The sequence below is a fragment of the Pan paniscus genome, chromosome 4, assembly GCF_029289425.2.
Source record: "Pan paniscus chromosome 4, NHGRI_mPanPan1-v2.0_pri, whole genome shotgun sequence".
Taxonomy (NCBI): Eukaryota; Metazoa; Chordata; class Mammalia; order Primates; family Hominidae; genus Pan; species Pan paniscus.
In genome coordinates, this window is record NC_073253.2 from 549,315 (window position 1) to 576,500 (window position 27,186).

At 47.7% G+C, this 27,186-nt stretch overlaps 1 protein-coding gene across 3 annotated transcripts in view; it reads left to right on the forward strand.

Moving 5' to 3' along the window:
* AHRR (aryl hydrocarbon receptor repressor) overlaps positions 1–27,186 on the forward strand; it is a 119,691-nt gene that overhangs the window by 7,742 nt on the left and 84,763 nt on the right. For 2 of the 3 annotated variants that reach the window (XM_063604115.1, XM_063604116.1), the window contains exon 2: positions 15,890–15,961. In XM_063604115.1, the coding sequence (XP_063460185.1) occupies positions 15,890–15,961 (72 nt within the window). Of the gene's footprint in view, positions 1–15,889; positions 15,962–17,985; positions 18,167–27,186 lie in introns of those variants that run through there. The other variant, XM_063604117.1, reaches the window with a different exon arrangement.

Below are 27,186 nucleotides of genomic sequence, written 5' to 3' on the forward strand. Positions count from 1 at the left end.
AGATTGTCTGGCCTCTGCCTCCTGAGTAACTGGACTATGGGTGTGTGCCACCATGCCTGACTAATTTTAAATTAAAATATGTTTTTGTAGAGATGAGGTCTCCCTGTGTTGCTCAGGCTGGTCTCAAACTCCTGGCCTCAAGCAATCTTCTTGCTTTGGCCTCCCAAAGTGCTAGGATTACAAGTGTGAGCCACCATGCCCAGCCTGAGATTGTTTTTTCTAATTCTGTGAAAAATTACTTTGGTATTTTGATAGGGATTACACTGAATCTATAGATTGCCTTGGGCAGTGTGGTCATTTTAACAATGTGAATTCTTCTGATCTATGAACATGGATGTTTTCCTGTTTGTGTCATCTACAATTTTCTTTCATCAGTGTTTTGTAATTTTCCTTGTAGAGTTTTATTCTCAGGTATTTTTTAATGGTTATTGTAAATGAGATTGTCTTCTTGATTTCTTTCTCAGCTAGATCATTATTGGTGTAAAGAAATGCTACTGATTTTTATATGTTGCTTTTGTATTCTACAACTTTACTGAATTCACTTATCAAATCTAAGAGTTTTTTTTTGGTAGAATCTTTAGGTTTTTTTAGATATAAAATCATATTGGCAGATAGGAATAATTTGACTTCCTCTTTTCCAGTCTGAATGCCTTTTATGTACTTTCTCCTGCCTGATCGCTCTGGATAGGACTTTCAGTATTATATTGAATAGGAGTGGTGAAAGTGGGCATTCTTGTCATGTTCCAGTTCTTAGGGGAAATGCTTTCAACTTTTCCTCATTCAGTATGATGTTAGCTGTGGGTCTGTAATAAATAGCCTTTATTATTTTGTGGTATGTTCCTTCTGTGCCTAGTTTTTTGAAGATTTTTATCATTAAGGGATCTGAAATTTATTAAAGGCATTTTCTGCATCTATTGAGTTGATCGTATGGTTTTTGTCCTTGATTCTGTTTATGTGATGTATTACATTTATTAATTTGCATATGTTGAACCATCCTTGTATCCCTGATACAAAGCCTACTTGATTGTGGTATATTATCTTTCTGATGGGCTGTTGGATTCAGTTAGTCAATATTTTGTTGAAGATTTTTTTTGAGACAGGGTCTCACTCTGTCACCCAGGCTGGAGTACAGTGGCACCATCTTGGCTCACTGTAACCTCTGCCTCCTAAGTTCAAGCAATTCTTATGCCTCAGCCTCCCGAGTAGCTAGGCTTACAGGGGCACACCACCATGCCCTGATAATTTTTGCATTTTTAGTAGAGACAGCATTTTGCCGTGTTGGGCAGGCTGGCCTCAAATTCCTGGCCTCAAGTGATCCACCTGCCTTGGCCTCCCAAAGTGGGATTACAGTGTGAGCCACTGTGCGCCGCAGAGGATTTTTGAGTCTATGTTCATCAGGGATATTGGTCTGTAGTTTTCTTTTTCTGTTGTGTCTTTGTCTGATTTTGGTATCTGGGTGATATGGGCCTTCTAGAATGAGTTAGGGAGCATTCTCTCCTACTCAATTTTTTGGAACAGTTTCAGGAAGATTGGTCTTAGTTCTTTTTTTGCATGTTTGGTATAATTCAGCATTTTTTTTTTTTTTTTTTTTTTTTTGAGACAGAGTCTCGGTCTGTCACCCAGGCTGGAGTGCAATGGTGTGATCTAGGCTCACTGCAAGCTCCGTCTCCTCCCGGGTTCATGCCGTTCTCCTGCCTCAGCCTCCCGAGTAGCTGGGACTACAGGCGCGTGCCACCATGCCCAGCTAATTTTTGTATTTTTAGTAGAGACAGGCTTTCACCATGTTGGCCAGGATGATCTTGATCTCTTGACCACGTGATCCACCCGCCTTGGCCTCCCAAAGTGCTGGGATTACAGGCGTGAGCCACTGTGCCTGGCCGGTTGTGAGCTTTTCTTTTGGGGGAGGTTTTTAATTACTGATTAAATCTCACTTTTCATTACTTATCTGTTCAGGTTTTCTATTTATTCCTGGTTCAGTCTTGGGAGATTGTATGTTTCCAGGAATTTATCCATTTCCTCTAGGTTTTCTAATCTGTGAGCATATAGTTGTTCATAATAGTCTCTGATGATCTTTTGTATTTCTGTGGTATTAGTTGTAATGTCTCCTTTTTCATTTCTGATTTTGTTTATTTGGGTCTTCTCTCTGTTAGTCTAGCAGTCTCTATTTCGTTTAGCACTGCTCTGGTCTTTGTTATTTCCTTTCTTCTGCTAATTTTGGTTCGGTTTGTTCTCGCTTTTCTAGTTCTTTGAGGCACATAATTAGATTGTTAATTTGTAATCTTTCTACTTTTTTGATGTAGACATTTAATACTATAAACCAGGGGTCCTCAACCCCCAGGCCTCGGACCGGTACCCATCCATGGCTTGCTAGGAACCGGGCCAAACAGCAGGAGTGAGTGGTGGACGGGTGAGCATTACCACCTGAGCTCTTCCTCCTGTCAGATCAGCAGCAGCATTAGATTCTCATAGGAGCACAAACCCTATTGTGAACTGTGCTTGCGAAGGATCTAGGTTGCACGTTCCTTATGATAATCTAATGCCTAATAATCTGAGGTGGAACAGTTTCATCCCAAAAGCATCCCTACCGACATCTGCAGTCGGTGGAAAAATTGTCTTCCACAAAACCAGTACATGATGCCAAAAAGGTTGGGGACCACCACTATAAACTTCCCTCTTAGCACTGCTTTTGCTATATCCCATAGGTTTTTAAAGTATGTCGTGTTTAATTTTCATTTGTTTCAGCAATTTTTAAATTTCCATCTTAATCTCTTTGTTGACCCAGGAGCATATTGTTTAATTTCCATGTATGTATAGTTTCCAGAGTTGCTCTTGGTATTTATTTATGATTTTATTCCACTGTGGTTTGAGAAGATACTTAATATAATTTTAATTTTTAAACATTTGTTGAGAGGAAGAGGAGGAGAAGCAGGAGGAAGAAGAGGAAAAAAAGAAGAAAGAAAAATCTGTTAAGACTTTTTTTTTTTTTTTTTTAAGGCAGAGTCTCACTCTGTCGCCCAGGCTGGAGTGCAGTGGCAGGATCTCGGCTCACCACAACCTCCACCTCCTGGGTTCAAGTGATTCTCCTGCCTCAGCCTCCTGAGTAGCTGGGACTACGGGTGTGCACCACCATGCCCAGCTAATTTTTGTATTTTTAGTAGAGATGGTGTTTCACCATGTTGGCCAGGCTGGTCTCGAACTCCTGACCTCATGATCCACCCGCCTCGGCCTCCCAAAGTGCTGGGATTACAGGTGTGAGCCACTGCACCTGGCCAAGACTTGTTTTGTGGCATAATATATGGTCTGTCTTGGAGAATGTCCCATGTGCTGATGAAAAGAATGTATCTTCTGCAGTTGTTGGGGAGAATATTCTATAATGTAAATATCTGTGGAGGCCTAAAGTCCAGTTGAAATCCCATGTTTCTTTGCTGATTTTCCATTTAGCTGATCTGTCTAATGCTATGAGTAGTGTGTTGAAGTCCCCACTATTACTGTATTGCGCTCTCTCTCTCTTTAGTTCTAGGAATATTTGTTTTATAAATCTGGGTGCACCAATGTTGGATGCATATGTATGTAGAATTGTTTTATCCTCTTGCTTAATTGATCCCTTTATCATTATATAATGAATGACCTTTGTCTTTTTTTTTTTTTTTTTTTTTACTGTTTTTGGCGTAAAGTCTGTTTTATCTGATATGAGTATAGCTACTGCTGTTCGCTTTTGGTTTCCGTCTGTGTGGAATGTATTTCCCCACCCCACCCCCCGCCTTTACTTTCAATCTGTATGTGTCTTTTTAAAAAAATAGAGACAGGGTCTCGCTATGTTGCCTAGGCTGGTCTCAAACTCCTGGCCTCAAGCAATCCTCCCATCTTGACCTCCCAAAGTGCTGAGATTACAGGCTTGAGAAACAATGCCCAGCCTATGTGTGCCTTTAGTGGTAAAGTGAGTTTCTTGTATGCAGCATATAGTTGAATCATGCTTTTAAAAATCCATTCTGCCAATCAGTGTCTTTAAAGTGGAACATTTGCCTGGGCATGGTAGCTTACGCCTGTATTCCCAGCACTTTGGGAGGCAGAGGCAGGTGGATCACTTGAGGTCAGGAGTTCAAGATCAGCCTGGCCAACATGGTGAAACCCCATCTCTACTAAAAATACAAAAATTAGCCAGGAGTGGTGGTGCAGGGCTATAGTTCTAGCTACCCAGGAGGCTGGGGCAGGAGAGTCACTTGAACCTGTGAGGCGGAGGTTGCAGTGAACCGAGATTGCACCACTGCACTCCAGCCTGGGTGACAGAGTGAGACCCCATCTCAAAAAAACAAAACAAAAAACAAGACTGTTAACCTGTTTACATTCAAGGTTAATATTGGTATGTAAGGTTTGGTTCCTGTTGTATTGTTATTTGTTTCCTAGTTGTTTTATAAGTTATTTGCTTCTTTCTTTTCCTCTGGCTGTTTGTCATTGTGGTTTGGCTGAATTCTGTAGCAGTGCCATTTGATTCCTTTCTCTTCGTCTGTGATTGCTTTATGAGTGAGTTTTATATATACTTTTGTGTGTTTCCATAATGGTGAATGTCGTCTTTTCACTTCCAAGTTAGGGCTTCCTTGAGCAGTTCTTGTAGGACTAGTGGTGATGAATTCCCTCAGATCGGCTTTTCTGGGAAAGACTTTATTTCTCCTTCATTTATGAAGGTTAATCTTGCTGGATATCAAATTGTTGGCCGAAAGTTTTTTTCTTGCAGCAGTTTGAATATGTCACCTTATTCTCTTCTGGCCTGCAAGGTTTTTGCTGAGAACTCCACTCTTAGTCTGATGAGGTTTCCTTTATAGGTGACTAGATGCTTTTCTCTTGATTTTAGAATTTGCTCTTTCACTTTGACTTTGGACTGATTCATGGTGCACTGTGGTAGTGTCTTTTTTGCACGATGTTTTCCTGGGGATTGCTGAGCCTCCTGTGTCTGGATGCTTAGATCTCTTGCTAAACTTGGCAGGTTTTCATATATTACTTCAATAAATAGGTTTTCTAAGCCTCTCAATATCTCTTCATCCTCAGGAAGACCAATAACTTGTAAATTCAGTCGCTGTATGTAGTCCCAGGTATCTCACAGGCTTTGCTCATTCTTTCTCATTCTTTTTGCTTTGTTTTTGTTTGATTGGATAGTTTCAAAAAGCCTGTCTTTTAAGTTCTGAAATTCTTTCTTCTGCTTGGTCTAGTCTATTGTTGGAGCTTTCAAATGTATTTTGTATTTCTGGTTTTTTTAAAAAAATATATCTATCTCCTTGGTAAATATCTCATTCATATTCTGAATTAATCTTCTGAGTTCTTTGTATTGATTTTCAGATTTCTCACACATCTCATTGAACTTCTTTAAAATCAATATTTTGAATTCTTTATCTGGGATTTTGAGGATTTCTTTTGGTTGAGATTTATCTACTGCTGGAGAATTGTGTTTCTCTGGGATTGTCATATTACCCTGCTTTTTCATGTTTCTTCTGTCTTTATGTTGCTTTCTGCACATCTGGTGTAATAGTTGCTTTTTCTTATTTTGGGGTTTACTTTTGTTGTTGGGGGGCACCTTTTACTGGAGATGTGACTGGGATGTTGTTTGGGTAGGGGGGCCCTTTGGATTTACTTCTGAGGCATGCAGCAGTGAAGCCTCTGTATGTTTTATTTGGCTATTAGCAGTGTTAGTGGTATCTGTGGCTTCCTTGGTTAGGGTGCAGTTATTGGTGGCGGCTGTGGTGAAGTTGTGCTGGGGACTGGGATGCTGGGTGGGCCCATCTTCAGGCTTCAGTGGTAGCAGCTGTGGGTTAACCATGTCTATCCTTGTGCCCCAGGGTGGCACACACTGGCACCTGTGTTGGCAGTACCAGGCAGGCTGATTCTTGGGCCTCTGGGTGGCTTTCTCAGAAGCTAGTTGTAGTAGCAGTGTACCATGCGAGTGAGCAGGCTTCCTAGTTTTTGGGCAGCCAGAGTGGTGTGGGCAATGGTGGTGGCAGTGGTGGTGAGATGCACTTTTGGGTCCCAAGCTCTGTGTGCATGTGTTGGCAGTGGTTGCAATCGGCTGTGCTGGCCAGCCTCCAGGCCAGCAGCTGGTACTTGCAGGTAGGTGCCAGCTGAGATGGTAGTGGCAGGGTGTCCCCTGGGAGAAGGGCTCAGTGTCCCAGGTGGTGGACTGCATTGTGGGTCCTCCAGGTTGCTGGATCCCACACTCTGTCTTGTGGGCAGGCTGGGGAAGGGGGATGCTGGGCAGAGCTGGACCAGGCAAGCTTGCTCTAGCCCCCTGAGTGCATGCACCAACTGTGACAGGTGCCACTGGGTGATTTTCAGGGCCCATGGCAGAATGCCTGGATGAGGGGCAGCTGCCACAGGGAGGGTGGGGCCAGTCCTAGCAGCCAGAGCCTTGGCCATGGATGGAAGACCTGCATCCCTTTCATGCCCCAATCCCCATGTGGCTTGCTCCCCCATCCTGGCTGTTGGAGACAAAAGCTGTTCCATCAGCCTTGGCAGTTTGTGCCTGGCCCGCAACTCAGCTCCAGGCTGTAGACCCTGCACAGCTCAAGACCAAGCCCCCATGGCAACTCTCATCTTGCTCAAGTCCTGGGGGTGGTGCCTGCTTCCAGTGCTGGGAGCTGCAGCCCATGCTACACTTGCCTCTTAGTCCTGGTCCACTCTCACACCTCAGTTCCGCAAGCAGCAGTCCAAGTCCAAGTTTCCCTAATGCCTCGGACTGGCACCGCTTGTACCAGGAACATGCACCGTCTGCTAAGAACTAGGATGGAGAATGGTGTCTTGCTCTAGCTGCTTAAATTTCAGAAAGGGTATGAGACCCAGGGCATGTTCCCTCCTGGAGCACTTCCTTCTCAGTCTCCCTAAATCCGATGCAGATTTAATCTCCTGTGTCAGGGACTGCATGATTCTCCAGTGGGAAAGTGGATGGCGGGAAGACCCACCCTCACCCTCTCATACTGGGGAGTCACTCCCAGTTCCCAGCCACTCTTGGCCACACATCCTGCCTGTTTTCCTTCTTCCTAAGTTTTGCTGTTTCCTGTCACTTTCCTGCTGAAATCCCATGTTGTCTCTTGGAAAATAGATTCAAAGTGTGATCATCGACACATTATTTTGGTTCTTCTAAGTGGATGAGGTGTGCTTGAAATGCTTCTAGTCAACCATCTTTTTAAAAAAAGCCTTTGCCCATTTTAAAATTGGGTTGTCTTTTTGTTGTTGAATTGTAAGAGTTCTTTGTCTATTCTGGATACTAGACCCTTATCAGATAACATGATTTGTAAATGTTTATTGCCATTCTGTGGGTTGCCTCTTCACTTTCTTGGTAGTGTCTTGTGACATAAAAATTTTTAGTTTTGATGAAGTCCAATTTATCCATTTTTTTTTTCTCTTATTACCCGTGCTTTTTGTGACAAATCTAAGAATCCATTGCCACATTTAAGGTCATTATCCAATCAAGCCATTAAAGATGAATTCTTATGTATTCTTCGGAGTGTTATATTTTTAGCTCTGACATTAAAGTCTTTAGTCAATTTTACGTTAATTTTTTTCATATTGTGTGAGGTAGGGATCCAACCTCATTCTTTGGTGTGTGGCTTTTTTTTTTTTTCCTCTTAGAGACAAGGCCTTGCTTGCTACCTTGCTCAGGCTGGCCAGTTATCTCAACACCATTTGTTGAAGAGATTGTTCTTTCCCTGTTGAACAGCCTTGGTGCCCTTGTGGAAAATCAACTGGTCATTGGTCATAATCAATTAGTATCTCTATTCTTATGCCACAGTTTCTTTCTTTTTAATGTTTTTTTTTAAAGCCAAACATTTTATTATGGCACTTTTCAAATATTTTACAAAAATAGAGAAAATTATACAAAGAGCTCAATTTTTTCATCAGCTAGCATAGGTAATCAGCTATCAATATTGGCTGATCCAGTTTCATTTAAAGTCCAGCCTGCCAACCCCAGCCCACTTAGACTCCACTGTCCTCCCCACTTTATAGAGAAGCAAATCCCTAACATGCCATTTATTTCATATGTGTTTTAATGTGTATGTCTAAAACGTGGATTTTAAAAAATCAGCTCTCTCTCTGTTTTTCTTTATGTGTATGTATATACACACACATACATACAGGGTCTTGTTCTGTCACCCAGGCTGGAGTGCAGTGGTGTGATCTTGGCTCACTGCAGCCTTGACCTCCCAGGCTCAAGCGATACTCCTGCCTTAGTCTCCTGAGTAGCTGAGACTACAGACATGCGCCACCATGCTTGGCTAATTTTTAAAAATTATTTTCTGTAGAGATGAGGTCTCACTGTGTTGGCGTTTTATATTTTTAATTTATTTTTTTTATTTGAATTGAGAAACTTTAATGTTAGGAAGTATAGATAGCAACAGTGGTGCAGCTATGGAGGGGAGAGGAGAATTCTGGATGGTGCTCCGGGGCTGCGGGAGGCCCCTAAGGAGCGCGCTTGGAAGGGGGCTCCCTTCCCAAAGCTGGGGCTCGGGCCTCATTGGAGGAGGTGTAGGTTCCGTCCCCTGGAGGGCAGAGAAGTTTGCTGAGTTGCCCTGTCTATGGCAGTGGTGAGCAGGAACACGAAAAAATGGGAAGCACTGGAACCAGGAGAGGCTCCTTCTTCCTGCTGGGCTCCTCTAGGGCCGTATTCAGGCCAGTGCAACATCATGCCCTCTATAGGAAGAAATGCTGAAAGACTGCGGCTTATTAATGCAGATCAGGCAGGATGGAGAGTCTGGAGCCTACAGGCAACAAACAGGTAGCTGGCACAGCTTCTGAGTACTGTCACCCCACTTTGCGAACGCATGTCTCCCCTCCCGGGTCTGTGTAGCCGCCATATACTTGATGTCCACGTTTGTTGTGAACCCCACAACACACTGTTGTTATTGCTTAGTCACTTATCTTTTAAAGATATCTAAGCAATAAGAACAAATTATGCATATTTCACCCTCTAGTAGTCAGTTCTTGCGCTTTTTGTGCCATGTTGTAGACCCATACTACAATCTGGTACCATTTTCCTTTGGCCTGTAATATTTCTTATAGTGTGGGTCAGCTAGTGATGATTTCTTTCAGTTTTTGTGCATCTGAAAGCTCTTTATTTCACCTTCACTTGTGAATGATGTTTTCATAAGATGTAGAATTCTAGGTTTCAGGGTTTTTTCTTTCAGCTTTAAAGATGTTGCTCCACTACCTTCTTGTTTCTGATGAGGAATCTGCTGTCATCTTATTTTTGATCCTTTGTACCCAGTGCCTATTTTCTCTGGCTTTTAATATTATTCTAGGCCAGGTACGTGGCTCATGCCTGTAATCCCAGCACTCTGGGAGGCCAAGGTGGGCGAATTCTTGAACCCAGGAGTTCAAGGCCAGACTGGGCAACATGATGAAACCCCATCTCTACAAAAAATACAAAAATAAATATTATTCTACTTATTACTGGTTATGAGCAATTTGATTATGATATGCCTTGGTGTAATTTTCCTGTTTCTTGTGCTTGGAGCTCACTGAGCTTCTTGGGTCTGTAGGTTTACAATTCTCATTACATTTGGAAAAAATTTCTGCTGTTTCTTACATTTTCTCTTACCTCCTTTCCCCTCCTATTCATTAGGGGTCCAGTTACACATATATTAGGTCTCTTGAAATACCTATTTTATTTTTATTGGGGTGCTATTGTAAATGATACTAGTTTTTAAAAATCTGAATTCCAGTTGTTCATTGCTAGTATCTAGAAACACAATTGATTTTTGTATGTTATTATCCTTTTACTGTGTGACCTTGCTGGTCTCAGTAATTAGTTATAGGTAATTGGTTTTAGTAAAATTTTCGGAATTCTCTCTCTCTCTTTTTAAGAGACAGGGTCTTATTCTGTCACTCAGGCTGGAGTGCAGTGGTACAAACACAGCTCACTGTCACCGCAGCCTCAATGTCCTGGGCTCAAGTGATCCTCCAGCCTCAGACTCCTCAGTAGCTGGGACTACAGGTGTGTGCCACCACACTGGCTAATTTTTTTTTAAAGTATGTTTTGTAGAGATAGAGTCTTGCTACATTGCCCAGGCTGGTCTCAAACTCCTGGGCTCAAGTGATTCTCCCGCCTTGGCCTCCCAAAGTGCTGGGATTATAGGTGTGAGCCACTTCACTCAGCCTTTTTGGAATTTTCTACATGTACAATCATGTCTACGAACAGATAGAGTTTTCTTTTATTTTTATTTCCCAGTTTTATGACTTTTATTTATTTCCCAGTTTTGAGACTTTTACTTATTTTACTGACTTATTGCCCTGGCTAGTACACAAATAATTTTAGTGGGAATGGGGGTACACCACAGCTTTGCCTTGTTCATGGTCTTGGGGGGAAGCATTTAGTCTTTCACCATTAGCTGTGATGTTAGCTATAGGCTTTTGTAGATGTTCTTTATCACGTTAATTAAGTTTCCTTCTGTTCCTAGTTTGATGAGAGGTTTTTTTGGAAAAATTATTATGAATGGATTTGGATTTTGTCAAATGCTTTTCTGAAAGATTGAGATGATGATGTGCATTTTCTTTTTAGTTTATTATTATAGTGAATTACAATGATTGGTGTTTGGATGTTGAAGCTGCCCTGAATTCCTTGGATAAATCCCACTTAGTTGTGATGTATCATCCTTTTTATATATTGGTGGATTCTATTTGCCAATACCTATATTTAAGTGAGGATTTTTGTGTCTATGTTCATGTGGGATGCTGGTCTTTAGTTTTCTTTTCGTGCAATGCCTTTGGTGTGGCATCAGAGTAATGCTGAATTCGTAAATAAGTCGACAATTTTAAATTTTTTCTTTGATATTTTTTGCCAAGAGAGAATTGGTATTATTTCTTTACATTGGTAGATATACCAGTGAAACCATTTAGGCCTGGGTTTTTTGATGTTGTTGGAATAGATATAGAGCTATCCAGATTATCTGTTTTTTCTTGAGTTTTGATAGATTGTGCCTTTCTAGGAATTCCTCTATTTCATCTAAATCGTTGAATTTTTGGGATAGTATTTGTCTTACTCTGCTTGGGCTGCCATAACAAACTACCATAGACTGGATAGCTTAAACAACAGAAATTTATTTCACACTGTTCTGGAGGCTGGGAAGTCCAAGATCAAGGTTCTGGCTGATTTGGTTTCTGGTGAGGCCTCTCTTCCTGCCTTACAGATGGCTGCCTTGTTGCTGCATCCTCACATGGTGGAGAGCGAGCGCTCTGATGTTGCTTCTCTTTTTATAGGGCACCAGTTCTATAGGATTAGGGCTCCAGCCTTATTACCTTAATCACCTATGAGGGTAGGGGCTCTATCTCCAATACAGTCACATGGAGAGTTAGGGCTCAACATAGGAATTTTGGGTGGAAGCAATTATGTTCACAGCAATATTTTATATATATATATATATATATATTTATTTATTTATTTTGAGTTGGAGTTTTGCTCTTGTTGCTCAGGTTGGAGTGCAATGATGTGATCTTGGCTCACTGCAACCTCTGCCTCCCAGGTTCAAGCAATTCTCCTACCTCAGCCTCCCAAGTAGGTGGGATTACAGGCATGCGCCACCATGCCTGGCTAATTTTTTGTATTTTTAGTAGAGACAGGGTTTCACCATGTTGGCCAGGCTGGTCTTGAACTCCTGACCTCAGGTGATCCTCCTGCCTCAGCCTTCCAAAGTGCTGGGATTATAGGCATGAGCCACTGCACCCAGCTCTATAATTTTTCTTTTTCTTTTCTTTTCTTTTTTTTAGGCCAAATCTCGCTATGTCGCCCAGGCTGGAGTGCAGTGGCATGATCTTGGCTCACTGCAAACTCCGCCTCCCAAGTTCAAACGATTCTCCTGTCTCAGCCTCCCAAGTAGCTGGGACTACAGGTGCACGCCACCATGCCTAGCTAATTTTTGTAATTTTAGTACAGACGGGGTTTCACCATATTGGTCAGGCTGGTCTCGAACTCCTAACCTCAGGTGATCCACCTGCCTCACCCTCCCAAAGTGCTGGGATTATAGGCCTAAGCCACTGTGCCTGGCCTCAGCTCTATAATTTTTCTTTTAATGTCTGTGGGATCTGCAGTGATGTCCTCTCTTTCATTCCTGATATTGGCAATTTGTGTCTTCTCTGTTTCTTGATCAGTATGGCTAGAAGTTTATCAGTTTTGTCGATTTATTTCAAAGAACCAACTTTTGGTTTAATCCCTTTCCTTCCCCTCCCCTCCCCTCCCCTCCCCTCCTTTCTTTTCCTTTCCTTTCCTTTTCCTTCTTTTTTTTTTTTTTTTGACAGATCTCACTCTGTCGCCCAGGCTGGAGTGCAGCAGTGTTGGCTCACTGCAACCTCCATCTTCCAGGCTCAAGCAATTCTCCTGCCTCAGTCTCCAGAGTAGCTGGGATTATAGGCGTGAGCCACCCCGCCCTGCCAATTTTTCTTTATTTTTATGTTTTAACTCTTATCGACTTATTTTTATTATTTCCATTCTTCTGCTCAATTTGGATTTATCTTCTCTTCTAGTTACTTGTTAGAAGCTTAGATCTTATTTTAGACCTTTTATTTTCTCAAATATAAGCACTTAATGCTATCAGTTTCCATCAAAGTACTGGTTAGCTGCATCCCACAAAGTCTGATATGTTTGCATTTTCATTTTTGTTTAGTTCAAAATATTTTTAAATTTCTTTGTGAATCAAAGAGGCATCTTTGATCCTTGCTTATTTAAAAGTGGGTTGCTTTCCAAATATTTGGAAAATTTCTAGATGTCTTTATAGTTTAATTCCATTATATCAAATAACATACTTTGATTTCTGTTTTTAAAAAAATTGTCAAGGATAGTTTTAGGTCCCAGAATATGGTCTATCTTGGTGAATGTTACGTGTGTAAAAACCAGATACTCTTCGGTTGTTGGATGGAGTGTTTTATAAATTTCCATTAATTCAAGTCTGTTGTCGTTTGGATATTCTGTATCCTTACTGATTTTATTTACTTGTTCTATTGATTACTGAGATAGGAATGTTAATGTCTCCCATGAATTATCCTTTTTGATTTTATTAGTTTTTGCTTCATGTGTTTTGAAGCTCCATTGCTAGGTACATTTACCTTTAGGATGGTCAGATCTTCTTGGAAAATTGACCTCTTTATTATTAAAGAATATACCTTTTTGTCTCTGGTGATATTCCTTGTTCCGAAGTCTCCTTTGTCTGGGACTCATACAGCTGCTTCATTTGATTAACGTTTGCATGGTGTATCTTTTTCTATCCATTTACTTTATCTACCTAAGTCTTTACAGTCCAAGTGGATCCATGACACATTTCTGACATTTTTATGGCACTTTCCACACAAGGTGGATATTGCGTGAGTCTGCCTCCTCTTCCAGACTGCACTCACTTCAGGTCAGGTGAGGGCTCCTTAACTTCCTCCCCAGGGCTTCTGGCCCAGAGCCTGGCACGGGATGGTTACTGCACACAGGTCTGCAGAACGTTTGTGAGGGCTCAGCTGCACCCATTGCAAGGAAAATGAAGATTCTGTGAGAAGAAGGGTGATGCCCTCTCTGAGGTGGGTGGCAGGCAAGCTGACCAGCCTGGGCACAGATACTGGACTGCTCCCCAGGGGCCCCGCTGGGAGGCACATGCCTGTGTCCAGCACTGTTGGTGGCAGCTGGTGGGTGTAGTCAGCTGGACTCAGGGCGCTGTGAGCTAGTGACTTAAGTGGAATCCCAGGCCTGTAGAGTGGAGTCGAATTTTACATAGAAAAGAGGAAGCCTGTTGGCCCAAAGCACGAGGCTATCAAGGGCAGAGATGAGAAGAGCAAGACCTGCCACAAACCGCACAGGGAGATCACACCACAGAGAGGAGATTATGCTGTTGCCCTGCATGCGCTCTTGGGGGTGATGGGATCATGTGGCCCCGTGTGTCCTCTCGGAGTGACAGGAACATGGGACCTGAGTACCCTCTCAGAGATGACAGAAACACGGGACCCCACATACCTTTTCGGGGTGACGTGAACACGGAACCCCACATACCCTCTCAGGGGTGACAGGAACGTGGGACCCCACGTACCTTCTCGGGGTGACGGGAACACGGGACCCGCGTACCCTCTTGGGGGTGATGGGAACATGGCACCCCACGTACCTTCTCGGGGGTGACGGGAACACGGGACCCCACATACCTTTTCGGGGTGACGTGAACACGGAACCCCACATACCCTCTCAGGGGTGACAGGAACGTGGGACCCCACGTACCTTCTCGGGGGTGACGGGAACACGGCACCCCACGTACCTTCTCGGGGTGACGGGAACACGGGACCCCACGTACCTTCTCGGGGTGACGGGAACACGGGACCCCACGTACCTTCTCGGGGGTGATGGGAACACGGTACCCCACGTACCTTCTCGGGGGTGACGGGAACACGGCACCCCACGTACCTTCTCGGGGTGACGGGAACACGGCACCCCACATACCTTCTCGGGGGTGACGGGAACACGGGACCCCACATACCTTTTCGGGGTGACGTGAACACGGAACCCCACATACCCTCTCAGGGGTGACAGGAACGTGGGACCCCACGTACCTTCTCGGGGGTGACGGGAACACGGCACCCCACATACCTTCTCGGGGGTGACGGGAACACGGGACCCCACATACCTTTTCGGGGTGACGTGAACACGGAACCCCACATACCCTCTCAGGGGTGACAGGAACGTGGGACCCCACGTACCTTCTCGGGGGTGACGGGAACACGGCACCCCACGTACCTTCTCGGGGTGACGGGAACACGGGACCCCACGTACCTTCTCGGGGTGACGGGAACACGGGACCCCACGTACCTTCTCGGGGGTGATGGGAACACGGGACCCCACGTACCTTCTCGGGGTGATGGGAACACGGCACCCCACGTACCTTCTCGGGGTGATGGGAACACGGCACCCCACGTACCTTCTCGGGGTGACGGGAACACGGGACCCCACATACCTTCTCGGGGGTGACGGGAACACGGTACCCCACATACCTTCTCGGGGTGATGGGAACACGGTACCCCACATACCTTCTCGGGGTGATGGGAACACGGGACCCCACGTACCTTCTCGGGGGTGATGGGAACACGGGACCCCACGTACCTTCTCGGGGTGATGGGAACACGGCACCCCACGTACCTTCTCGGGGTGATGGGAACACGGCACCCCACGTACCTTCTCGGGGTGATGGGAACACGGTACCCCACATACCTTCTCGGGGGTGATGGGAACACGGCACCCCACATACCTTCTCGGGGGTGATGGGAACACGGGACCCCACGTACCCTCTCAGGGGTGACAGGAACGTGGGACCCCACGTACCTTCTCGGGGTGATGGGAACACGGCACCCCACGTACCTTCTCGGGGGTGACGGGAACACGGTACCCCACGTACCTTCTCGGGGGTGATGGGAACACGGTACCCCACGTACCTTCTCGGGGGTGACAGGAACGTGGGACCCCACGTACCTTCTCGGGGTGACGGGAACACGGGACCCCGCGTGATGAGTGTTTGGAGGCTGCTGGCTGCCCAGGCCTTGGCCGCGCCCCGCCCGTTCCCGGCTTCCTCGATGGCTTCCTCCTCAGGACGCCGCTCTCCCGCCATGGCGCCCTGGGCCAGGCTCCAGAGCAGGCCGCTTCTCTGGGGGAGGCCGGGACCCGCCTGACACCGAGGGGAGGCCCAGGCGTGACCCGGCCCCGGTGGCTTCTCAGTGCGGGGTGCTGGAGAGCAGGGGTCCCGGGCCAGGGGGGTCCCACGAGGAGGAGCAGGAGGAGGTGGGGGCCTCGCGGGGTCGCGGGTGTGGGGGCGCCAGGACCGCGCTGAGGGGCCCGGGGCATGGCGGCGGGAACAGGGCGCACGTGGCGCGTTCCGGTGACTGGGGGCCCCTTGTCTTCCAGGCCGAGGACGATGATCCCGCCGGGGGAGTGCACGTACGCGGGCCGGAAGCGGAGGAGGCCCCTGCAGAAACAGTAAAGTATCCCGCCTTCTGCTTGTGTGGGTTATTGCACCCATGGAAGGGGAGGGTTGGGGTTTGCATTGAAAACGGAGTTTTAGGAACAGGGCGAGCCAGGAAGGCTTCGGGAGCCGGGCGGGCCGGGGCTGAGCTCTGGCGCGGGCGGCGCAGGAGTCGTCTCCCCGCAGCGCCCCGGTGCCCGGAGCCCCCGGCGAGGCTCGTCCCTGCGCCCTCGGGGCCCTGAGCGGTGGAGCGAGGCGGCGGGCACCGTGAGGGGCTGAGGCCAAGGACGCGGGCGGAGCTCCGGGCGGCAGAGGCGGAGGCGGCGGGGCCATGGCGGCTTCCCAGGCTCCGCAGGCGAGACCGCCACCCGCTGGGACGGAGGGTGTGGCACGGCTGGGTGTGTGCGTGTGTTGCGAGGCTGTGTGTCTGCGGGGGGGGGCTGCGGGGGTGTGTGCGGTATGTGTGAGGCTGTGGGGGGCTGTATGTGTGTGGGTGTGACTGTGCGGGTGTGCGAAGCTGTGTGAGACTGTGTGTGCAGGTGTGTGTGGAGGGCTGTGGGGAGCTGTGTGTGTGGGGTGTGTGTGTGAGGCTGTGGGGGGCTGTGTGGGGGGGCTGTGTGTGTGTGTGTGGGTGTGACTGTGCGGGTGTGCGAGGCTGTGTGAGACTGTGTGCGGGTGTGTGGGAGGGACTGTAGGGAACTGTGTGTGGGGGGTGTGTGGGGGGTGTGTGTGAGACTGTGCGGGTGTGCAGGTGTGCGAAGCTGTGTGAGACTGCGTGTGCAGGTGTGTGTGGAGGGCTGTGGGGAGCTGTGTGTGTGGGGTGTGTGTGTGTGAGGCTGTGGGGGGCTGTGTGGGGGGGCTGTGTGTGTGTGGGTGTGTGTGTGTGTGTGTGTGACTGTGCGGTATGTGTGAGGCTGTGGGGGGCCGTGTGGGGGGGCTGTGTGTGTGTGTGTGTGTGTGTGTGTGTGTGTGACTGTGCGGTATGTGTGAGGCTGTGGGGGGCTGTGTGGGGGGGCTGTGTGTGTGTGTGTGTGGGTGTGACTGTGCGGGTGTGCGAGGCTGTGTGACACTGTGCGGGTGTGTGTGGGGGACTGTAGGGAGCTGTGTGTGTGGGGTGTGTGTGTGTGAGGCTGTGGGGGGCTGTGTGGGGGGGCTGTGTGTGTGTGGGTGTGTGTGTGTGTGTGTGACTGTGCGGGTGTGCAGGTGTGCGAAGCTGTGTGAGACTGTGTGTGCAGGTGTGTGTGGAGGGCTGTGGGGAGCTGTGTGTGTGGGGTGTGTGTGTGTGAGGCTGTGGGGGGCTGTGTGGGGGGGCTGTGTGTGTGTGGGTGTGTGTGTGTGTGTGTGTGTGACTGTGCGGTATGTGTGAGGCTGTGGGGGGCCGTGTGGGGGGGCTGTGTGTGTGTGGGTGTGTGTGTGTGTGTGTGTGTGACTGTGCGGTATGTGTGAGGCTGTGGGGGGCTGTGTGGGGGGGCTGTGTGTGAGACTGTGCGGGTGTGCAGGTGTGCGAAGCTGTGTGAGACTGCGTGTGCAGGTGTGTGTGGAGGGCTGTGGGGAGCTGTGTGTGTGGGGTGTGTGTGTGTGAGGCTGTGGGGGGCTGTGTGGGGTGTGTGTGTGTGAGGCTGTGTGTGGGGGGTGTGAGGCTTTGTGTGTGCGGGGGGACTGTGTGTGTCAGATGATGTCCCTGGCTGTGTGTGGGGATGTGTGTGTGGGGAGGGGGGTGTGTGTGTGTGTGTCGGATGATGTCCCTGGCTGTGTGTGGGGATGTGTGTGTGGGGAGGGAGGTGTGTGTGTGTGTGTCGGATGATGTCCCTGGCTATGTGTGGGGATGTGTGTGTGTGGGGGGAGGGGGGGTGGGTGTGTGTGTCAGATGATGTCCCTGGCTGTGTGTGGGGATGTGTGTGTGGGGAGGGGGGTGTGTGTGTGTGTGTCGGATGATGTCCCTGGCTGTGTGTGGGGATGTGTGTGTGTGGGGGGGAGGGGGGTGTGTGTGTGTGTCGGATGATGTCCCTGGCTGTGTGTGGGGATGTGTGTGTGTGGGGGGGAGGGGTGTGTGTGTGTGTGTCGGATGATGTCCCTGGCTGTGTGTGGGGATGTGTGTGTGGGGAGGGGGGGTGGGTGTGTGTGTCGGATGATGTCCCCAGCTGCAGGGGCTGTAGGATTCTGGGCAGATTCACAGCAACGCCACCCTCACTGCCCTAACACCTGCCTGTGATAATGAGGTAAGGCCCCTTGGCGCCTGGACGTGTCAAATGCTTGGCCTTAGTGTGTGGCCGTGGTGCCTCCAAGCACTGCGGGGCCCCAGGAGGAGCTGGGGCTGGGAAACAAGGGGAGGTAAGGCCTCCCTTGGGAAGGAAGGATCTTGTTTACTGTTTACATCTTGTTTAGGTGTCTTGTTATGGTAAACAGTAAAGAGATCTCATGTCCCGCAGGGAGACCTTACCTTGTCCCTCGAGGCTGCAGTTTGCGGCCAAGGCCTCGCACTCTCTGCGCATCGAACACCAGCATGCAGTAGGCTCAGTGCCCAGGCTGACGCTGGCCCAGCGGTGAGCACATGCGCAAAACCATGCATGGGGCCAGGCACACAGCTGAGGCCGGGACCAAGGGCTGCAGAAGAAACACAGCACAGCCTTGCACTGATTGCGAACAAGCTCTAGGGGGGGACGGCAGTAGATACGGATGCTGCAATTCATATATAAAGGGAGGAAACATAAATACGGCGCCTGCACATTTTCTAGTTTATTCATAAAATGTCTCCCGACGGAATCACAGAAAACTTAAAATCAGCTGCCTCCAGGCAGGGAGCCAGCCTGAAGACACTTTCCTCTGAGTTTTGAAATAGGTGAGCACACTAGCTATTCAAAACACCAATACGTAAAATGCAAAGGCCCAAAAACTCCTTTTTCAGGCCTTTGCAGTGGAATAAAAACACAATAAAAGCAGGAAATTTCGTTCTGATTCTTCCCTAGACTGCCCCACCACAGGGACTGCATTTGCAGCTGTGTGGCAAAGCTATTTCCTCTCCTTATTTAATGTGACAAATACGTCTGCTACCCAAATCTCTCAAGTGCACAGGCTCAGGAGCACATTCCATCGCCCACCCCCGGGGGACCCAGCTATGGAAGTGTCTCAACCCTTCCTGGCCCCCTACGTGCACCCGGCTCCATCCTCCTTGGCCCCCAGGGACGGCGGCCCTTCACCTGCAGACCTCAGCCTCACCCTGTATAAAGCTCTGTCTTCCTCTGCTGCTACAAGAACCCACTGCAGATGCAGCATCAGCCAGGTTGCTTCCACATCCCCCCGCGGGACTTGGGGACCTGGGTGAATGATGAACACGCGGAAGCTCACGTAGCTTGCTGTGCCGTGTGTAGTAAGCCATTTGTCTCCGCCTCCGGGGTCTCATGTCTTCTTCCAGGGTCCACGAAACAGAAACGAGTTGTTAGCTTGCAAGAGGTAAAATCAAATCCCCCACACTCGTGTATTGGGAGGATGAAAACCTAGATGTGGAATTGCTCAGCCAAAGCACGGGCATTTGTAATTTCAATAGTTGTTCCCAAACCTCCCAGCATTAGGGTTAGAGTTCCTCATCAGTTCCTCCTCCCCACGCCCCAGCACATAGTGTATTTCAGATATTGGTGATTTTAATTTGCATTCTTGTATCATAAGTGAGGTTTAAGAGCGATTTGCATTTCCTTTTCTGTGAACCGTGTTTACATCTTTTCTCATTTTTCTAGTAGATTGTTTATGTTTTGTGCCTCTTGATTTGTAAGAGCTTGGAAACTAGGGAAATTAATTTTTGAATGGGTTTCAAATACTTTACCCCAGTTTTGATTTTACATGTAGTGTTCTTTGCCATGCAGAAAAAATTAAATTTGTATGAGTTGAATTTGTCGATCTTTACTTTTGTGGCTAATTTTACATCACGATTAGGAAGATCTCCCCTACTTCAAGTTTATAGGAGAATATTCCCATTAGTTCTTCGAATACATTCCTTAAAATATATGTATTTATGTTTAAAACTTTTAAGCACTTGGGGAAGAAAGAGGAAAAAAGAGGGAAAAAAGAAAACCAGTTGTGATTTGAGGGGCAATGAAAGACAGTGAATGACTTGAATAGTCGTGAAATGTTTTCCAACTCAGACACACACCCCCACTGCATGCATACAGTAGGCAAGGTGATGGAGGCTGGTGTGTCCAAGCATGGGCATCTCTGAAGGCTGCCGTGTCTTTCTCCATGGAGGGGCTGCTGGCACGTGCAGGGGTCCTGGGAACCCCTCTAGGGACCCACTCTGGGAAACTGGAGGCCAAAACACTGTTTTGATGTTGAGTCTGGGCACCCATCCTGCACCCCCTCCTGCGGTGGGGGCCCCCTCTGCTCTGGCCATCCCAGCTGTGGCCCTTGATGCACCTGAGGGCCATGTCCAGTGCTCTGGTCTGCCCAGCTCCTCTGTGGTGATAGGGGATGGGTCTGTGTGTGCCCCAAATTTTGTCTGGAAGGGGTGGCTGGTAAAGGCTGTGGAGCGTGCCATCGGAGGTGGAGTTGGTCTAGAACCTGCCCCTGAGAGGCCCCCACAAGCACTGAGTGCAGGGGGCAGCTGATGTGGGGGAAGCCGGGCGGCCGGCTGGGACAGCCCTCCCCTTGGCAGTGCCCTTGACTCCCGCCCAGCCTCGGTATCCTTTGGATGACATGGGTGATCCTGAATCCACAGCGCTCTCCCAGGAGTGAATGCCCTGTGCCACCAGGAGCCTGTTTGATGCTCCTTGTCTTCTGGGATTCCCCGGAGTCCTCAGCAGGGACAGTGCCTTCAGCTCATGACACTGTGGAAGCCACAGGGATTCCCCCCCCCCCTTTTTTTTTTGCATTTTGATGTTTATTGAGTATAATTGAAGTATACGTATTTCAGCTGAACTGCACGTTTAAGGTGTGCAGCGGGTCCATTTTGACATTTGTGTACATCCATGAAGCTATCACCAAAATCGAGAGGAAGCGTTTCCATCACTCCACGAGCTTCTTTGTGGCCCCTCGTAATTCCTCCCTCTAGCTCTGCCCCAGGCAACCTCCGATCTGTTTCCTGTCACTGCAGATGGTTTGCTTGTCCTGGCATTTTGTGCAAATGGAATCACACAGCATTTTGTCTGTCTGCACTTGGTATAAAAGTTCTGAGATTCATCCATGTTTCTAGCACCAGCCATTTGTTCTCTTTTATTGCTGCGAAATGTTCTGTTGTATGGATAGACCAAGTCTGTTTATTTACCTGCGGATGGAAGTTCAGGTCATTCTCCGTTTTAGACTGTTACAAATAAAGCTACCATGAACATTTTTGTACAAGTCTGTATGTTTTTATTTCTGTTGGATAAATACTTAGGCGTGCAGTTGCTGGGTGACACAGCAGGTGCACGTTTAACTGTTTCCAAAGCAGTGGTGTCATTTCCCATTCCCAGACACTGTGTGTGAGAATCCCAGTTTCTCTGCATCCCCGCCGGTGCGTGGTGTGCTCAGCCTTCTTGGTTTTGACCATCCTCATGGGTTGGTGGTATCTCATCAGAGTTTTAATGTGCATTTCCCTAGTGACTAATGGTGTTGAGGATAACTTTATGTGCTTCTTCACCATCCATGTATCTTGTCTGGTGGTGTCTGTTTAAATAATTGCCCGTGTTCTTATTGTCTTGTTTTCTTACTATTGAGTTGTAAGAGTTCTTTACATATTCTGGATATAAACCCTTGTTGTGAATATTTTCTTCCAACCTAAGGCTTATCTTTTCAATTTTCTTAATATTGACTTTCAAAAGACATTTGAAAACCTTTTGGCTGGGCGCGGTGGCTCACGCCTGTAATCCCAGCACTTTGGGAGGCCGAGGCGGGAGGACCACAAGGTCAGGAGATCGAGACCATCCTGGCTAACACGGTGAAACCCCGTCTCCACTAAAAATACAAAAAAAAATTAGCCGGGCATGGTGGCGGGCGCCTGTAGTCCCAGCTACTCGGGAGGCTGAGGCAGGAGAATGGCGTGAACTCCGGAGGCAGAGCTTGCAGTGAGCCAAGATCACGCCACTGCACTCCAGCCTGGGTGACAGAGTGAGACTCCGTCTCAAAAAAAAAAAAAAAGAAAGAAAATTAAAAAAAAAGAAAACCTTTTGATGAAGACCAACTTGTGAGCTTTTTGTCTTTTTGTGTTCTGAGAGTCCTGTGACTACCCCCAAGGTCTGAAGGATTGATTTTTGCACATTTTCTTGTAAAGTTTTACAGTAGTTTAAAGCACCTTGAAGTCTATACTCCTTTTTTGAGTTAATTTTTGGATATTACATGAGGGTAGAGCTGGTGTCTGTTTTCTTGGATATACGGTTGATCCAACACCATTTATTGAAAAGATTTTCCTTTCCCTGTTTAATTGCCTTAGTATCTTTGTGAAGTAAATTGTCCAATGAAGACCCAGGGAAAACCAGTGTGTCTATTTCTAGACTCACACCATTCTTTTCTATTCATTTATACTTCTATGTTTTCTCTAATAACCAAATCATCTTTAATATTGTAGCTTTAGAGAGGGCTTAAACTCAGTAGTGTAGGTCCCCAGCTGTGCCCTTCTCTTTAATTGGCTATTCTAGGTCCTTTGCATTTCCATGTAAATTTTAGAATCAGCTTGTCAATTTCTGTAGAAATTCCTGTTGGGATTTTAATATGATTACATTGAATCTATAGATCAGTTTTGGGGAGAATTGCCATCTTAACAATATTGAATCATCCAATCAAAGAACATGGTATATCTTTCTGCGTGTTTGGTCTTTAAATTTTTCTCAGCTCTGGTTTGAGTGTCTTTTGTTAGGTTTGTTCACAGGCATTGCATATTTTGGGGCGTCTCTTTCCGCCTGAGCTGGCTTGGTGCACCTCCCACACCTGTTTCTGTGCTGATGGGCGTTGGTGAATCCTCCTGCAAGTCTCCTCTGCCCTGGAGTGAACTGGAGCTTCTCCTGCACGCCCTCAGGGCTTCTAGGCTTCTCGTATCCTGTCCGTGGTCTGTGTCCTCCTGGCCGTCCTCTCCCCACTGCCTTCGGCCATCTCTCCCATCTCTCTGGCGCCCCCATTCTGTGGCCTCTCCCAGCTGCTGTCTGCCCACTAGGTGCTCCCCTTGTTTTCTGGGGAGGTCTTGGGTGTCCTTCACTGACAGGTGGGCCCCTCCAGCCAGGGGATGCCAGTGCACACGAGAGCAGGTCCAGGTCATCCCCAATTCTCCCGCCTATTTACATCTTGGCTAGCAGCTTGAGTAATTTTTGGTGGGTGCGACATTAAAAAAAAAAAAAAAACCAGAAAGTGGAAAGATAACCAAAGATAAGACAAAGAATGGGAGAAAATAAATAGAAATCATATACTCAATAAGGGCCTGGTATCCAGAGTAGTTAAAGAATCCTTACAACTCAAAAACAAAAAGAAAAACAACCCAATTTAAAACTGGGCAAAAGACTTGAATAGCCATTTCTCCAAAGAAAATATAAAAATGGACAACAAGCATTTGAAAAGATGCTCAACATCATAAGACATTAGAAAAATGCAAATCAAAACCGTAATAAAATACCACTTCACACACACCAGAATGACTGTAATCAAAAAAACAGAAAATAATAAGTGTAGGTGAGGATGTGGAGAAACTGGAGACCTGCTACATTGCTGATGGGAAAGTAAAATAGCGCAGCCACCATGGAAAGCAGTTTGGTGGTTCCCCAAAAAATGAAACAGAATTAACATATGACCCAGCAACTCTACTGCTAAGTACATGCTCAAGAGAATTGAAAGTATATATTCAAACAGAATCTTCTAGATGAGTGTTCACTGCACCGATACTCACGGCAGCCAAACAGAGGAGACAACGCAAACGTCCATCAGCAGGTAGACAGATAAAGCAATGTGGCCTATCCATACACGGGAATATTACTCAGCCCTGAAAAGGAAGGAAGCACAGAGAGCTGCAGCAGTGTGGATGAACCTTGAAAACATGAGGCTGTGAGAAAGAAGCCGGCCACAGAAGGCCACGTCTTGATTCCATTTCTACCACATGCCTTTAGTAGGAGGGTCCATGCTGAGAGCTGACTGGGGGCTGCCAGGGCTAACAGAAGGGGAATCTAGAGAGTTGGCTGATGGGTAAGGGTTTCCTTCAGGGTTGGAACTAAATAGAGGTGAGGTTTGCACGGCTTAGCGACGGCCCTAAGTGACATTCAACTGTTCACTTTTAAACAGTTAGTTTCATGTTATGTGGATTATATCTCAACTGAAAACAACTGCTCTGGGTTTGGCGCTGTCAGCCTGCTCTGTGACTGGTTTACAGCCTAGGTTGTTAGACAGTGAGAAATGGAGTTTGTGCCGCAGAGTTCCTGACAGAACAGATTGTTTCAGACTTACAGCTTGCACGTGTCAGCTCACTCATAAATGCAAACACCTTAGAAAAATAAGGAACTTCTTGACAAAAGAGACCCAAACCCCTGGAAACAGCAGGCTCACTCCTGTATGTGCCAAGGTCCCAGGAAGGGTTAGTGTGGAAAGTCAGGTTGTCTCGTTCCTGTGGTCCTGCCAGTAACTGGCCCCTTCTCAGTCTCCCCATGCATTCCCAGTGGACTCCATACTGGCTGCCATCTTTTCTTTCGCACGATTGCATGTGGAAATGATATCTAGAACGAGATGGCAGTTGAAGTGGCTTCAGTGCAGTGATGGTTAAATAGGTCAGCTGTAGGGGACGGTCACTCTGAGGTTAAATAGGTCAGCTGTAGGGGATGGTCACTGTGAGGTTAAATGGGTCAGCTGTAGGGGACGGTCACTCTGAGGTTAAATAGGTCAGCTGTAGGGGACGGTCACTGTGAGGTTAAATGGGTCAGCTGTAGGGGATGGTCACTCTGAGGTTAAATAGGTCAGCTGTAGGGGACGGTCACTGTGAGGTTAAATGGGTCAGCTGTAGGGGATGGTCACTGTGAGGTTAAATAGGTCAGCTGTAGGGGATGGTCACTGTGAGGTTAAATGGGTCAGCTGTAGGGGATGGTCACTCTGAGGTTAAATAGGTCAGCTGTAGGGGATGGTCACTGTGAGGTTAAATGGGTCAGCTGTAGGGGATGGTCACTCTGAGGTTAAATGGGTCAGCCGTAGGGGATGGTCACTCTGAGGTTAAATAGGTCAGCTGTAGGGGATGGTCACTCTGAGGTTAAATGGGTTCGCCATAGGGGACGGTCACTCTGAGGTTAAATAGGTCAGCGGTAGGGGATGGTCACTGTGAGGTCAAATGGGTCAGCTGTAGGGGACGGTCACTCTGAGGTTAAATAGGTCAGCTGTAGGGGACAGTCACTGTGAGGTTAAATGGGTCAGCTGTAGGGGATGGTCACTGTGAGGTTAAATAGGTCAGCTGTAGGGGACGGTCACTCTGAGGTTAAATAGGTCAGCTGTAGGGGACAGTCACTGTGAGGTTGAATGGGTCAGCTGTAGGGGATGGTCACTGTGAGGTTAAATGGGTCAGCTGTAGGGGACGGTCACTGTGAGGTTAAATGGGTCAGCTGTAGGGGACGGTCACTCTGAGGTTAAATGGGTCAGCTGTAGGGGACAGTCACTGTGAGGTTAAATGGGTCAGCTGTAGGGGATGGTCACTGTGAGGTTAAATAGGTCAGCTGTAGGGGACGGTCACTCTGAGGTTAAATAGGTCAGCTGTAGGGGACGGTCACTCTGAGGTTAAATAGGTCAGCTGTAGGGGACAGTCACTGTGAGGTTGAATAGGTCAGCTATAGGGGATGGTCACTGTGAGGTTAAATGGGTCAGCTGTAGGGGATGGTCACTCTGAGGTTAAATGGGTCAGCTGTAGGGGATGGTCACTGTGAGGTTAAATGGGTCAGCTGTAGGGGATGGTCACTCTGAGGTTAAATAGGTCAGCTGTAGGGGACGGTCACTGTGAGGTTGAATGGGTCAGCTGTAGGGGATGGTCACTGTGAGGTTAAATGGGTCAGCTGTATGGGACGGTCACTCTGAGATTAAATAGGTCAGCTGTAGGGGATGGTCACTCTGAGGTTGAATGCGTTAGCTGTAGGGGATGGTCACTCTGAGGTTGAATGGGTCAGCTGTAGGGGATGGTCACTCTGAGGTTGAATGTGTTAGCTGTAGGGGATGGTCACTCTGAGGTTGAATGCGTTAGCTGTAGGGGATGGTCACTCTGAGGTTGAATGCGTTAGCTGTAGGGGATGGTCACTCTGAGGTTGAATGCGTTAGCTGTAGGGGATGGTCACTCTGAGGTTAAATAGGTCAGCTGTAGGGGATGGTCACTCTGAGGTTAAATGGGTTCGCTGTAGGGGACAGTCACTGTGAGGTTGAATGGGTCAGCCATAGGGGATGGTCACTGTGAGGTTAAATGGGTCAGCTGTAGGGGACGGTCACTCTGAGGTTAAATAGGTCAGCTGTAGGGGATGGTCACTCTGAGGTTAAATGGGTCAGCTGTAGGGGACGGTCACTGTGAGCTTAAATGGGTTCGCTGTAGGGGACAGTCACTGTGAGGTTAAATGGGTCAGCCGTAGGGGACGGTCACTGTGAGGTTAAATGGGTCAGCCGTAGGGGACAGTCACTGTGAGGTTAAATGGGTCAGCCGTAGGGGATGGTCACTGTGAGGTTAAATAGGTCAGCCGTAGGGGACAGTCACTGTGAGGTTGAATGGGTCAGCTGTAGGGGACGGTCACTCTGAGGTTAAATGGGTCAGCTGTAGGGGACGGTCACTGTGAGGTTAAATGGGTCAGCTGTAGGGGACAGTCACTGTGAGGTTGAATGGGTCAGCCGTAGGGGACGGTCACTCTGAGGTTAAATGGGTCAGCTGTAGGGGATGGTCATTCTGAGGTTAAATGGGTCAGCTGTAGGGGATGGTCACTCTGAGGTTAAATAGGTCAGCTGTAGGGGATGGTCACTGTGAGGTTAAATAGGTCAGCTGTAGGGGATGGTCACTGTGAGGTCAAATGGGTCAGCTGTAGGGGACGGTCACTCTGAGGTTAAATGGGTCAGCTGTAGGGGACAGTCACTGTGAGGTTAAATGGGTCAGCTGTAGGGGATGGTCACTGTGAGGTTAAATAGGTCAGCTGTAGGGGACGGTCACTCTGAGGTTAAATAGGTCAGCTGTAGGGGACAGTCACTGTGAGGTTGAATGGGTCAGCTGTAGGGGATGGTCACTGTGAGGTTAAATGGGTCAGCTGTAGGGGACGGTCACTGTGAGGTTAAATGGGTCAGCTGTAGGGGACGGTCA